Source organism: Erythrolamprus reginae, chromosome 7 (genome assembly GCF_031021105.1).
Source record: "Erythrolamprus reginae isolate rEryReg1 chromosome 7, rEryReg1.hap1, whole genome shotgun sequence".
Taxonomy (NCBI): domain Eukaryota; kingdom Metazoa; phylum Chordata; class Lepidosauria; order Squamata; family Dipsadidae; genus Erythrolamprus; species Erythrolamprus reginae.
The window spans coordinates 60,031,683-60,047,193 of NC_091956.1; the positions used below are offsets into that span (position 1 = coordinate 60,031,683).

General features: G+C 40.4%; 1 protein-coding gene across 1 annotated transcript in view; it reads left to right on the forward strand.

The window, feature by feature from the left end:
- Positions 1–15,511, forward strand: part of BLTP1 (bridge-like lipid transfer protein family member 1) — a 203,279-nt gene that overhangs the window by 71,997 nt on the left and 115,771 nt on the right. Inside the window, exons 23-28 of the mRNA XM_070757683.1 lie at positions 2,361–2,489; positions 6,105–6,224; positions 7,524–7,804; positions 9,916–10,166; positions 11,010–11,268; positions 12,064–12,907. Of these exons, the coding sequence (XP_070613784.1) occupies positions 2,361–2,489; positions 6,105–6,224; positions 7,524–7,804; positions 9,916–10,166; positions 11,010–11,268; positions 12,064–12,907 (1,884 nt within the window). The remainder of the gene's footprint in view (positions 1–2,360; positions 2,490–6,104; positions 6,225–7,523; positions 7,805–9,915; positions 10,167–11,009; positions 11,269–12,063; positions 12,908–15,511) is intronic.

A 15,511-nucleotide genomic window follows, 5' to 3' on the forward strand; every position in this document is an offset into this window, starting at 1 on the left:
AATGGTTGTTAAGGGAATGGGAAATGGTAATTTAGGAGTTTAAAGTGTTAAGGGATGGCTTGTGATACTGTTCATAGCCAAAAATGTTGTATTTACTTCCGCATCTCTACTTCGTGGAAATTCGACTTTCGCAGGCAGTCTCGGAACGCATCCCCCGCGAAAATCGAGGGAACGCTGTATATGTTTTATAAACTAAAGCACAGAGATAGAAAAAATAATAATTAGAATAAATTGTTTTTGGTTTTCTTTACAAATACCCTATATTTATGTAAATCGAAGGAGTTTGATAATCTAGATAGGAATTTTAGACTGAAAGAAATGAGAATCATGCTTTTATGTATATTAAAATCTCATAATACCTATATTTTCATAATTCAGAATTGACTGCTTCAAATAACATCAAGGTTAGGGTCTTGGTTTATGTAGGTCTTATTTGGTCTAAATTGAAAAATAGATGCAATTATTTTTCTGAAAGTGAATTTATTTAAATCTGAATTAATAAAATATGTTATACAGTGATCCCCCGTTTATTGCGTCCCCAACCATTGCGAACAGGGTACTTCGCTATTTTTCAACCCGGAAGTCAAAATACCATCTACGCATGCGTGCCCGTGGGCACGCATGCGTAGATGGCAACCGGGAGATCAGCTGCTGGGCGGCTTCCCTGAGTCTTCCCCCTCTTGCTGGCGTCAGCGAGGAGTTTCCCCACCGCCCACGCAAACTCCTCGCTGCCGCCGGCCCTTCGCCCGCCCACGCCGTTCATTCTCGCCGCTTTCGAGCTGAATCCGGGAGCGAATTCGCTCCCGGATTCAGCTCGAAAGCGGCGAGAATGAACGGCGTGGAAAAGCCGTTCCTTGCCGTTCGTTCTCGCCGCTTTCGAGCTGAATCCGGGAGCGAATTCGCTCCCGGATTCAGCTCGAAAGCGGCGAGAATGAACGGCGTGGAAAAGCCGTTCCTTGCCGTTCGTTCTCGCCGCTTTCGAGCTGAATCCGGGAGCGAATTCGCTCCTGGATTCAGCTCGAAAGCGGCGAGAATGAACGGCGTGGAAAAGCCGTTCCTTGCCGTTCGTTCTCGCCGCTTTCGAGCTGAATCCGGGAGCGAATTCGCTCCCGGATTCAGCTCGAAAGCGGCGAGAATGAACGGCGTGGAAAAGCCGTTCCTTGCCGTTCGTTCTCGCCGCTTTCGAGCTGAATCCGGGAGCGAATTCGCTCCCGGATTCAGCTCGAAAGCGGCGAGAATGAACGGCGTGGAAAAGCCGTTCCTTGCCGTTCGTTCTCGCCGCTTTCGAGCTGAATCCGGGAGCGAATTCGCTCCCGGATTCAGCTCGAAAGCGGCGAGAGCCAGCGCCCCCGGACCCCCAACCTGGGTTTGGGGGGCTGCTAGGAAGCCCTCCATGCCGGCGGCAAACAGCCGCGCCGCCCCCAATCTTCGGCTCCTCGCTAGCGCTGTGGGAGTAAAAACACCATCTGCACATGCGCAGATGGTGTTTTTACTTCCGCAGCGCTACTTCGCGAAAACCCGCTCGTTGCGGGGGGTCCTGGAACGGAACCCTCGCAACGAGCGGGGGATCACTGTATATGTTTAAAGTACAACAGGCCTTGATTATTCAACTCCAGTTTCAAACCTTATATCACGAGAAATTTGCATATTCTGGATATTTCACTCGAATTGCCCCCATCTTCACCTAAATTTTCAATAAATCTCTAGAGATGTTCCTTCTTGTTTCAAATGCTCTAATATCATCCTACTGCTGAAGAAGCCCACCATCAAGGAACTGAATAACTACAGAACAGTTGCTCTAACATCTGTAGTTATTAAAACCTTTAAAAGGCTATTGATGTCCCACTTGATAACCATCATGGATCCATTGTTAAACCCCCTGCAATTTGCATACTGAGCAAACAGATCAACTGACGATGCTGTTAATATGGCTCTGCACTACATTCTACAAAATCTTGAATCTCCAAAGACCACGCAAGGGTCCTCTTTGTAGACTTTAGTTCAGCATTCAATACTATCATTCCAGACACTCTTCTAACTAAGCTGAACCAGCTAGCAGTAACTGAACACGCTTGTAAGTGGATCATAAGCTTCCTAACAGATAGTAGGTGGTGACGCTAAGCAGGTGACGCTAAGCAGAATCATATCAGATACCTGTACAATTAGCACAGCCCCCCCGCCCCCCCAGGCTGTGTGCTCTCCCCACTTCTTTCTCTATACCAATGACTGCCTCTCTACCAATCCATCTGTTAAACTACTGAAGTTTGTAGATCATACAACAGAGATCAGACTCATTTGAGAAAATGATGAATTTGTGATATTTGATTTATGTGTGGTCAATAGTCCTTATTTATTTGCAGATTGTATATCTGTTTGAATGGGCACAAACATTTGTGTTTCATGTGGCATGTCGTGAGTTTCAACTGGAAAGACCAAAATCTGTCGTCATTTGTCAACATGGAATTGATCGTCGTTTTTGTGAAGCTAAGGTAACCTAATCTTGTAAACAATATAATCTGTCTTTCTGGACAGTGATTTCATGAGGATATGCCTTATAAATATATAATATGCTTTTTCAGTTCCATTTGTTGTAGAAGCATATGTTATAAAAAAAAAGTCTTAATATTTAAATTTAGGACAAGGGACCAAATGTTTTTTTTACCTTGACTTCCGTTTAGATAATTTTTTATTTGACAGTTTATAACATTGAACTGTAGTTGTATTGTAGTACCTTTGTGCTTTGTGTTTGTAGTTTTATATCTTGTTACTATGTGAACCATTGAGAATTACTTTGCATTCTCTGTTGTTGCAATGCTTTTGAATGAGACTGGAGAAATGATAATATGAAATAAGGACCACTTCACAGAAACAATAACTTCTACAGTATTTCCAGCATTTATATTGCCGTTTCATTTCCCTATTCAAGGGTTTGCTTCAAATCCATGTCAATATGGACTTCTAAAATTGGGTACAAAAAACCATTTATCTCTATATATAGTCTTTTCAAATGTATGTATATTTGAGTGCTTAATACGACTTAGTGCTTAATAGGGCTCATTTGCAGTTATGTGGCTAAAAACTTTTAAAATGAAACAAATATCAATGAAATTTAAAAACTGGCTACAGTAGTACCTCTAGATACGAGCTGCTCCACATGCGAGTATTCCAAGTTACGAGCCAAGACGTGAGCAAAATTTCTGTTCGACACCCGAGCTCAAATTCGGGATACGAGCCAAGCGTCCACCAGGTGGCACAAGAATTCCATGTTTCCAGTTATCTTGGCGCGAAAAGCAAAATCTAAATGCATTCGTTCGAGATGCGAATTGATCGACATACGAGCTCGGCTGTGGCACGAATTAAACTCGTATGTCGAGGTACCACTGTATTTGGATTCATGGGCCACAGACTGCTAAGAACTGGATCATGCAAGTGGCGGGTGAGCAAGTAAAGCTTCATCTTCACATGCCTGTGATTCAGGTTGCAAGTGAAATCATCCGTCCCTGTTCCCCCATTTTTTTTCTTAAACTGGTCCTAGTACCAGAAATGTTGGGAGCCAGTTCTGGAACAATCGATTTTATTTTATGTTTTATTTTTACTTTCTTATTTTATTTTACTTTCTCATTTATTTTGTTTTATTTATCTGCCTTCTGATTTAATAATATACTACAGTTGCCATTTTAATTATACTTAATTATGTACAATTAAAATTATATATTTTTTAAAATTGCTATCTCTATTGAATTTAAAAGCTTAAAATGCTGGAATAAATAGCAACATATTTCCTGTCTTTGCCAAGATATCTCTCCTTTTCATTTTAAGAAAATAGTTAATATGCTCCTACAGTGTTCCCTCGATTTTCGCGGATTCGAACTTCGCGAAAAATCTATACCACGGTTTTTCAAAAATATTAATTAAAAAATACTTGGTGGGTTTTTTCCCTATACCACGATTTTTCCTGCTCGATGACGTCATATGTCATCGCCAAACATTCATCCGCCTTTAATAGATATATTTTTTTATAAACTTTAAAAATAAACATGGATGGTTGCTAAGGGAATGGGAAATTGTAATTTAGGGGTTTAAAGTGTTACGGGAAGGCTTGTGATACTGTTCATAGCCAAAAATAGTGTATTTACTTCCGCATCTCTACTTCGCGGAAATTCAAATTTCGCGGGCGGTCTCGGAACGCATCCCCCGCGGAAATCGAGGGGAACACTGTATATCTTTTTTTCATTGCTGCAACATTTACTTTACTCTTTTTAAAAAAAAAGTATGTCAGCGAACAGATTTGTCATGTATTATTTACCAAAATCTTTATGGATTTATATTAGTGTTCTCCAATTCATTTTTCTGTAACAAATCAATCTTTTTGAGTCCTTCCCAGTGTTCCTAATTATTCTTTGCATTGCTGATTGTTTTGGAAAATTAGTTGAGGTTGGAGGAAAAAAAGAAAATAGCCATTTAACAAATGGAACTGAGAGAAAAGTGACCTGTTTTTAAACACAAAGATGGTCTCTAAGGGTTTGTTACAGGGATGCAATAGTGCATTGGTTCTCAACCTGGGGGGTTGGGACAACTTTGGGGGTTGTATTTGTATTTATTAGATTTGTATGCCGCCCCTCTCCGAAGACTCGGGGCAGCTAACAACAATATAAAAAGACAATGTAAACAAATCTAATATTAAAAACAATCTAAAAAACCCCAATTTAAAGAACCACTCAATACATACAAGCATACCATGTATAAATTCTATAAGCCTAGGGGGAAGAGAAATTTCAATTCCCCCATGCCTGACGACAGAGGTGGGTTTTAAGGAGCTTGCGAAAGACAAGGAGGGTGGGGGCAACTCTTGATATCTGGGGGGAGCTGGTTCCAGAGGGTCGGGGCCGCCACAGAAAAGGCTCTTCTCCTGGGTCCCGCCAAACGACATTGCTTAGTCGACGGGACCCAGAGGGCCAACTCTGTGGGACCTAACCGGGTCGCTGGGATTCGTGCGGCAGAAGGCGGTCCCAGAGATATTCTGGTCCGATGCCATGAAGGGCTTTATAGGTCATAACCAACACTTTGAATTGTGACCGGAAATTGATCGGCAACCAATGCAGACTGTGGAGTGTTAGTGTAACAAGGGCATACCTTGGGAAGCCCATGATTGCTCTTGCAGCTGCATTCTGCACAATCTGAAGTTTCCGAACACTTTTCAAAGGTAGCCCCATGTAGAGAGCATTACAGTAGTTGAGCCCTCGAGGTGATGAGGGGCATGAGTGACTTTGAGCAGTCAGTTCCAGTCCAGATAGGGCCGCAACTGGTGCACCAGGCGAACCTGGGCAAACGCCCCCCTCGCCACAGCTGAAAGATGTTTCTCTAATGTGAGCTGTGGATCGAGGAGGACGCCCAAGTTGCGGACCCCTCTCTGAGGGGATCAATAATTCCCCCCCCCCCAGGGTTATGGACGGACAGATGGGTTGAATGACCGTTCACAGGGATTGCCTAAGATTGAGAATAGACAAATTTTCCATGGTGTTAGGAACTAAAACTTCTATTCTGGTGCCTTGGAACATACTTTTACAATCTGACCCATCAGGCGTTTACAGTGGGTGGGGGTGTCCCCTCTGACCTTCCTGCCAATCAGCTTAAAGCTCTGTTGGGATAACTGGGGCTAGATTTATGGTTGGGGGCCACACAACATGATGAACTGTATTAAGGGGTCGTGGCATTAGAAAGGTTGGGAATCATTGCATAGTGGGGAAAGGAGATGTAGTGCTTACATTTTAAAAGCAAGGATACTTGTTAGTAGCATTTGTTTTGAAGAAGTAGTAGTATTTTTATGTTCCTGACTTTAAAAATACTGTTGTCAGACTGGTGCATATTTGTAGAAGCTTCATGCAGTGAAGCTGAAGGACATTTCGAGTTGGTGCCTTCTACAGGCTTAATATTTGATCAAATTATGGGGTATAGATGCAGTATAATGACTGTAGAAGAAACATTACTGCTTTCAGCTTCAGTTGCCTTGATGTATCACTTTTATCTTTATTTTAAGTAAGATGAATACATGCCCAGGATAACATTTACTACTATGTCTCTCCCCCCACACCCCAAAACTTTAGATGAGCAGCATTTCTGGCCCTTGTCTAACCTCTGATGAATTAAAATATGCTATGATCCGCCTCGCAATCGATGGTGCAGATGTACACGTTGTTGAGCATGGTTGTGCTACAAATATAAAGGTAGTAGTACTTGTCTTACTTATGTCTTCATTTTTGCATACAATTAATCCTCAGATTACAATCATCCATTTAGCCACTAATCAAAGTTATGATGGACTGAACAAATGGTGCTTATGACAGATCTTGTAATTCTGCCCTCTGCAATCATACAATCACAATTTCTGTTATTTTTTGCCAAAATATAAAAAAGTCAGTATTTCAAAATAAAATAATTTTTTTTCCAGCATGATTTTAAAGGAATTTTTATAGCATACCTAGTCTATACTAGGGTGAGCAGTGTGGTCGGGTGGTAGGAAAAGCAAGTAGGATGCTTGGCTGCATAGCTAGAGGTATAACAAGCAGGAAGAGGGAGATTGTGATCCCCTTATATAGAGCGCTGGTGAGACCACATTTGGAATACTGTGTTCAGTTCTGGAGACCTCACCTACAAAAAGATATTGACAAAATTGAACGGGTCCAAAGACGGGCTACAAGAATGGTGGAAGGTCCTTAAGCATAAAACGTATCAGGAAAGACTTAATGAACTCAATCTGTATAGTCTGGAGGACAGAAGGAAAAGGGGGGACAGGATCGAAACATTTAAATATGTTAAAGGGTTAAATAAGGTTCAGGAGGGAAGTGTTTTTAATAGGAAAGTGAACACAAGAACAAGGGGACACAATCTGAAGTTAATTGGGGGAAAGTTCAAAAGCAACGTGAGAAAATATTATTTTACTGAAAGAGTAGTAGATCCTTGGAACAAACTTCCAGCAGATGTGGTTGGTAAATCCACAGTAACTGAATTTAAACATGCTGGGATAAACATATATCCATTGTAAGATAAAATACAGGAAATAGTATAAGGGCAGACTAGATGGACCATGAGGTCTTTTTTTGCCGTCAGACTTCTATGTTTCTATACATAGAATGTTATTCTTCTGTGTCGACATTATTATAGAACTAATTTTGGAGATCTTTTGCATAAGCAGTTATAAAAATTGTTTTTTTTTAACTAAACATAATTATTAACATGTCTAATTTGAGAAACAAATTTGTGAATTACATACTTATACATTCACACTTATTGCAGAAAAATAATCTGCCGATTTATTAGCGAAGTTTGATTTTCATAGGTGTGAAGCCTATTTACAGTTTGAATTACCATCCTAATATTAACCATTTTATTACAACTTGTACTTGTAAATAAGAAATTTAGAATGATCGCATATTTATTTACTAGGGAATAAATATCCTGTAGTAATTTAAGTTGGTACTCTACTAGGATTTCGCCTGAGCTTTTTACTTGAATTTGATATTTAGATGGGTGCTGTGCGCATTGCTAGTTGCAATCTCCACAATCAATCAGTTGGTGAAGGTATAAGTGCTGCCATTCAAGACTTCCAAATACAACAGTATATTGAACAATCAAATAATTGCCGAAGCAGTCTTCAACCTGCAATACTACGGAGGGCATATTGGCTAGAAGCAGGATCGATCAATTTTGGCCTTATCACTGCTGATATTGCTTTAGCAGCAGACCGCTATTCAAAGCATGAAGCACAGCGACATTTTTTGGAAATTCATGATAACAGAACAAAGAGGTAAGAAAAACAAGTATAAAATTGTGTTAATGAAAAAATAGAATACATGAACATTCATGATAGATTCTTCAAAAATGTAAAATGTTTTATAAATGTTTGCAGAAAATTGATTTCAGAATTGTCATTATGTGTATATCTGTATGTATCTATGTGTATACATTTCTTTAAAAAATATTAATAATGTTTTAATATGGTTTCGTTATAATCTAATGATAAAGATCTGACTTTTTTTGAAGTTGAAACCTGTAAACAGTGGCAGAATTTTATATATTATATTTTATAATCACATCTTTTAAATATATTTCTGGGAAATAAAATGGATTTATAATGTTGTATCTCCAACATTTATTTTCCAAGAAACTGAGTAAATTTGTTTTGGGGGATTTGGGCTGTTGCTACTGTTGAATGAATACAATAGAAATCACTGTTGTAACAAACTCTTCTCACCTTTGTCTCGGCACTGCAAAAAATTGTGCAGCAAAGAGAATAGTAAATCTCCCCATGTCCTATACAATTGTAGAAGCTTATGACTAATCCGGTGCTTCCACAATAAACTGTGTTTGACTTTTGAAGTAGCCAACTTCCATTTCAGTATCTGAGTCAGGTTCTATGTGTTTTCTGAAGGACCCTGCAGAGTTAGAGTCAGAATGAGATAGATAGAAGAGTCTTGTTAGCTAGATCTAGTTATTTGTAATGAAAATGGTTTTAAATGAGGTACACAGAATTTCTTCTTAATGATCCATCACTTGAAAACCATTCGGATTTACAAAACACACACAAAAAAATTACTTAAAACCTTGAAGTTTGGGTTCCTTGCAATCAGCTTGCATTTACAACTGGTTGCAACATCCCATGATCATGTGAATGTGACTTACAACAATTTTTGCCATTTTCCATCAGGAAATGGCAAAAAACATCAATTGGATAGATTGGGTTTGCTTAATGACCACATCATTCACTTAACAATCACAATGATATGTATAAGTAGACTGTATTAAGATTAATATGCGTTGTAGTTGTAGTATTTGACCATGATGATATGATGAATGACATGGAAAAAGGAAAAGAATGTAGTATACATTTAAAATTATTAGAACAGTATATATCAATGGTGGTAATAAAGTAAATTAGTGAAAGTAATGGTGATTGTAATAGGTGATTGATTGTTTATTAGATGAAGTTGGGTAATTGGAAAAGGAAAGATTTATAAGAAAATACGAGAATGAAATCTTAAGAAGTGGAGTGTTTGGGGAATTAAACAAAAATGGTTAATGGTATAATTAAAGGAAAGACGAATAGGAATTATTATAGTGAATTGTATTATGATTAACATATGCAACTGTAATATTAGAATAAGAAGATGATATGAAATGAAAAGGGGGAGCAATATTGGGATGAATATATTATAAGATGATGCTGAATAGGTAAAAAAGGGGAAGCAAAAATTAAATTTTAAGAAACATAAAGGAAGTTAAATGGAAAAGGAAACAATTGGAATGTTATTGTATTATAAATTAGAAATTCGGAATTAAGATGAAAAGGACTGCTTTTAAAGGGTTAACTAGATAAGAGAAAAATAAAGTTTTGGGATACGGGCAAATGGTAATATTGTTTAAATGTTAGAAAAGAAGAAGGGGGTAAATAGAATTAACATAGAGAAAGAATATAGTAGAAAAGGAAAATAAATAAAAATTGTGTAGAGATTTTATAAGCTGTATAAAAAGTTTGACTTGAGCGATACTCTGTTCAGAGAAAATATATTGTTGGTATGTTTTGCATATGTATTGAAAAATAAAAATACTTTATACAGGAATAAAACAATCACAATGACTCACTTTAAGACTGTTGTAAAAATGGTTGTAAAATCTAGTCAGGTCAAATGGTTACCTGCTTTAACAACCACAATAACTTGATTAAAATTCCAGGCCCAATTGTGATTCTTTATTGAGGATCCCTATATTTCTAAAACCATCCCACTTCTGCTTCAGATTGGTTTTTGTATTGGTGAATCTGAGTGGATGCAAGTGATAGATAACGTAGTCATTAATAATGGCTACCGTAGAAATATTTTCACTTTGTGTATTTCAATGAGCTCCTTCTTTTCCTTCTAGACTATGGTTTTTATGGCCAGATGATAACATAAAGAATAAAAGAAGCAAGAACAAATGTGGTTGTCTTGGTGGCTGTCGTTTTTTTGGTGGCCCTGGGTCAGGATTAGACTTCTTCAAGTTTGAAGAATTGACGCCATCAAGTAGCTCTGCTTTTTCAAATGCAAGTGCGGAATCAGATATGTTTTATGGGCAGTCTTTACTGCAACCTGGAGAATGGATTATTACTAAAGAACTTCCGAAAATTCCAGATGGTAAAAGATTATTGTCTGTCTATCTGCCTGCCTGTCTGTCTGTCTGTTAACATGTAAAAGTTTACCATTCATTAAACATTAGCATATTTTGAATATATGTGTTCAAGTTAAAGAAATCAGCCATTTAACAGAAGTATTGCACAAAAATTCAATTCAATTCTATTTATTAGATTTGTATGCCGCCCCTCTCTGAAGACTCGGGGCGGCTCACAACAATGATAAAAACAATATTACAATGGCACAAATCTAATATTAAAAATAACTAAAAACCCTATCATAATTAAAAACCAAACAGCACATATATACCAAACATAAATAATAATGAGCCTGGTGGAAGATGTCTCAAATCCCCCATGCCTGGCGGTATAGGTGGGTCTTAAGTAGTTTACGAAAGGCAAGGAGGGTGGGGGCAGTTCTAATCTCCGGGGGGAGTTGATTCCAGAGGGCCGGGGCCGCCACAGAGAAGGCTCTTCCCCTGGGGCCTGCCAAACGACATTGTTTAGTCGACGGGACCCAGAGAATGCCAACTCTGTGGGACCTTATCGGCTGCTGGGATTCATGCGGTAGAAGGCGGTTCCGGAGGTACTCTGGTCCAATGCCATGTAGGGCTTTGAATACCAACTTTTGGTCACACAAATGCATACTGTTTAAAATGTGCAATTACAGTAATAGGAAAATATTAAAAAATATTCCACTTTAAAAACCTGGCTGTTTTGCAGATTTTTTAGTATCTTAAAAGAATATGCTATGTATTTATTCATTTATTTTTTTTAAAAAAGCAAAAAAAAAATTTGGTATCTTTAATATTCATGAACTTAGCACAAAATATGTAATTGTTTTTAGGTAAGGCAAACGGTGTAAAGACAAAAGAATGGGAATGCAGAACTGTAGGTACAGAATCTGGAAGAAAATCCCAGCAATTAAATTTACAAGTACCTCTGCGATCTCATAGTTCTTCATCATCTTCAGAGGAGAATAGTAGTTCTAGTGCTGCACTTCCCTTGCTTGCAGGTGATAGGGAAAGTCCTTCTTCTGCCATGGAAGAACACTTAGGACAAAAGGCGCTCTTGACAGGTTCAAAAAAAGAAGAGGCCCATGGAAGGTGAGCATTTATTTCTCAATGATATCTTATTCCACTATAGAATGACCACATTTGGAAAGTTACATATACAGTGGTACCTCTACCTACAAAGGCCTCTACTTCCAAACTTTTTTAGTAAGAACCAGGTGTTCAAGATTTTTTGCCTCTCCTCAAGAACCATTTTCCACTTACAAACCTGAGCCTCTGAAACTGTAACCTGAAAAAACAGGGAGAAGCTTCTGTGGGGCCTCTCTAGGAATCAAGGAAACAGGGCTGGAAAAGGCGGAGAGAAGCCTCCATGGGGCCTCTCTAGGAATCTCCTGGGAGGAAACAGCGCCGGAAAAGGCGAAGAGAAGCCTCCGTGGGGCCTCTCTAGGAATTTCCTGGGAGGAAACAGGGCCGGAAAATGCAGGGAGAAGCCTCCGTGGGTCCTCTCTAGGAATCTCCTGGGAGGAAACAAGACTTCCACCCTCCCTGTGGTTTCCCCAATCACATGCATTATTTACTTTTACATCGATTCCTATGGGAAAAATTGCTTCTTGTTACCAACTTTTCTGGTCATGGAACAAATTAAGTAGAGGTACCACTGTATTAATGTTTTTTGCCATGAATGTCTTCTTTTGGGTTTCTCAGTATGCAACATCAGTTGTTATTTTATGTCCAATAATTGGGATTAAAGTAACTCTGAAAAGCTTTGCTCTTTTGTTGTATTTCAAAGAACTCTACAATTACAGTTTCTATGTCAACCCTGAATCAATGTTATTGATATTGAATTCTGTGCAGTTTGCATCACTGTGTATAATTTTTTTTCCCTAGTAGTGTAGCAGAAGGATCAACCAATAGCCCAGTATCTCCTAATCTACAAGAAAAGCCTGTTGGACAATCTCCTCTTAGATCTCCTTTGAAACGGCAAGAATCTGTATGTTCTGGTCGATTGGGAAGCACCAAAAGTCTTACTGCAGCTTTCTACGGTGATAAGCCACCTGTTTCGGTCGGTGTACAGTTCAGCAGTGATGTTTCTCGCAGTGATGAAAATGTCTTAGACTCTCCAAAACAAAGAAGAAGTTTTGGTTCTTTTCCTTATACACCTTCCGCAGACTCAAATTCATTTCATCAATATCGCTCTATGGACTCCAGCATGTCGATGGCTGATAGTGAAGCTTATTTCTCAGCTGCTGAGGATTTTGAACCCATCAGTAGTGATGAAGGACCAGGAACATATCCTGGGAGGAAAAAGAAGAGAAAACAAGCCAAACAAATTGATTATGGGAGGGGACCAATGTATCACAGTGTAGAAGGACCACTGACTACTACCTTTCGGGGAGAAACCAGTCAAGATACAAAAACTGTACCAATAAAAATGCATCCCTCGCAAGCTTCATTTGTTTCTGCTTTGGGAGGAGAGGATGATCTTGTTGAACATATATATATTGTAGAAACTGAGAAGGCTCCTGAGAATGAACAGATCACTTCCCAGCAGCCTTTGATGAACTGCTACCAAAGCTACCTCACTCAGTACCAAGTGGTTAACTGGTCAGTAAAACACCCAACAAATAAAAGGACCTCCAAATCATCTTTACACAGACCATTAGATCTCGACACGCCAACTAGTGAAGAAAGTTCCTCATATTTTGAGCAGCTTTCTGTTCCTAGTTTTAAGGTAAAAACCACAATGTATTTATTGGTTGACCTACCTATAGATGTATATTTATATGTATGTGCAAAAACAAAATGGAAAATACATCAACAGTTTAAAAAAACCTATTAATTACTTATGGTAGTTGTCCTAATTCAGATTACCTGGAGGGGACGCAATAGCTTACTATAGCAACACAAATGCTTACTTCTTTTTTAAACATAACATAATATAACATAATAATAGAGCTGGAAGAACTCCTAGTCCAATATCTGCTTTAACACCCACATTAAGAGAGTGGATGTTTCATATTTTTAGAGGAAAGTATTTCAAAGAGTGGGGGACTATCCCACAGAAGCCGGTCATCCTGTCTGACTATCAATCATATACAATATGTTTAGGTTAAAAAACCCTATAAAGTAAAATGTTAAAAAGATCTATGTTCAAATACCAATATCTAGGCCAGTGATGGTGAATCTTTTTTCCCATGGGTGATGAAAGTGTGGGCGTGTGTGCTATTGCGCATACACGAGTGCCCACATCCGTAATTCAAAGCCTGGGGAGGGTGAAAACAGCCTCCCCCTCCCTGCGGAGGCCAGAAATGGCCCATTTCCCAATCTCTGGTGGTCCCGATAGGCCCGTTTCCCAACTTTTGGTGGGCCCAGTAGGCCCATTTCCCAACCTCTGGTGGGCCCAGTTGGCCCGTTTCCCAACCTCTGGTGGGCCAAGTAGGCCCGTTTCCCAACTTCTGGTGGGCCCAGTAGGCCCGTTTCCCAACTTCTGGTGGGCCCAGTAGGCCCGTTTCCCAACTTCTGGTGGGCCCAGTTGGCCCGTTTCCCAACCTCTGGTGGGCCCAGTTGGCCCGTTTCCCAACTTTTGGTGGGCCCAGTAGGCCCATTTCCCAACCTCTGGTGGGCCCAGTTGGCCCGTTTCCCAACCTCTGGTGGGCCAAGTAGGCCCGTTTCCCAACTTCTGGTGGGCCCAGTAGGCCCGTTTCCCAACTTCTGGTGGGCCCAGTAGGCCCGTTTCCCAACTTCTGGTGGGCCCAGTTGGCCCGTTTCCCAACCTCTGGTGGGCCCAGTAGGCCCGTTTCCCAACTTCTGGTGGGCCCAGTAGGCCCATTTCCCAACCTCTGGTGGGCCCAGTTGGCCCGTTTCCCAACTTCTGGTGGGCCCAGTAGGCCCATTTCCCAATCTCTGGTGGGCCCAGTAGGCCCGTTTCCCAACTTCTGGTGGGCCCAGTTGGCCCGTTTCCCAACTTCTGGTGGGCCCAGTAGGCCCATTTCCCAACCTCTGGTGGGCCCAGTAGGCCCGTTTCCCAACTTCTGGTGGGCCCAGTAGGCCCGTTTCCCAACTTCTAGTGGGTCCAGTAGGCCCATTTCCCAACCTCTGGTGAGCCCAGTAGGCTTGTTTCCCAACTTCTAGTGGGTCCAGTAGGCCCATTTCCCAACCTCTAGTGGGTCCAGTAGGCCCGTTTCCCAACTTCTGGTGGGCCCAGTAGGCCCGTTTCCCAACTTCTAGTGGGTCCAGTAGGCCCATTTCCCAACCTCTGGTGAGCCCAGTAGGCTTGTTTCCCAACTTCTGGTGGGCCCAGTGGTCTGCAGGCTCTAGAGGATTTTCTGCAGCCTGGAGAGGGCAAAAATGCCCTCACCTATTCCCCCTCTGTAAGCCCTCTGTAAACAAAAAACGCCCTCCCTTAGCCTTCCTGTGAGCCGAAAATCAACTGGCCAGCATGCACATTGGAGCTGAGCTAGGGCAATGCTTGTGTGCCATCAGATATGTCTCTGCCTGCCACCTGTGGCACTTGTGTCATAGGTCCGCTATCACTGATCTAGGCCATATGTGATGTGATCTACAGTTTGAATGAGGTACCCTGCAGTCACACTGAAGGGAGGATACTCTGCCCCATTTATACTTTATACAGAGAGACCAGGCAGATTCCACGGGAGGTGCAAATTTATTCAGGATTGGTGTGGTAGCTCAGAGCCTGGCACCTTTTGTGAGGGGTCATTTATATGTCTTCTTATGTCTGGGTGTTCAGCGACCCATTTGGCTTTCCATTGGGAATAAAAGTTGTTGGGCAGATGTTATGCAAGTGTAAGTGGGGGCTTTCTTTATTTGAGTCTTCTGGCTGATAAATGAGGAAAGTCAGTTGGCATGTACTGGTAGGAATGAGTTGTTCATAATTTTTCTGTACTCATTGTTTCTATCTTTCTTTTTTCCCATCTCTCTCTCTCTCTCTCTCTCTATCTCTCTCTCTATCTCTCTCTATCTCTCTCTCTATCTCGCCCCGAGTCTTTATTATCTATCTATCTATCTATCTATCTATCTATCTATCTATCTATCTATCTATCTATCTATCTATCTATCTATCTATCTATCTATCTCTATCGCCCCGAGTCTTCGGAAAGGGGCGGCATACAAATCTAATAAATTATTATCTATCTATCTATCTATCTATCTATCTATCTATCTATCTATCTATCTATCTATCTATCTATCTATCCATCCATCCATCCATCCATCCATCCATCCATCCATCCATCCATCCATCCATCCATCCAGTTAGATATCTATACATTTCTTTCTTTCTTTCTTTCTTTCTTTCTTTCTTTCTTTTTTCTCTATA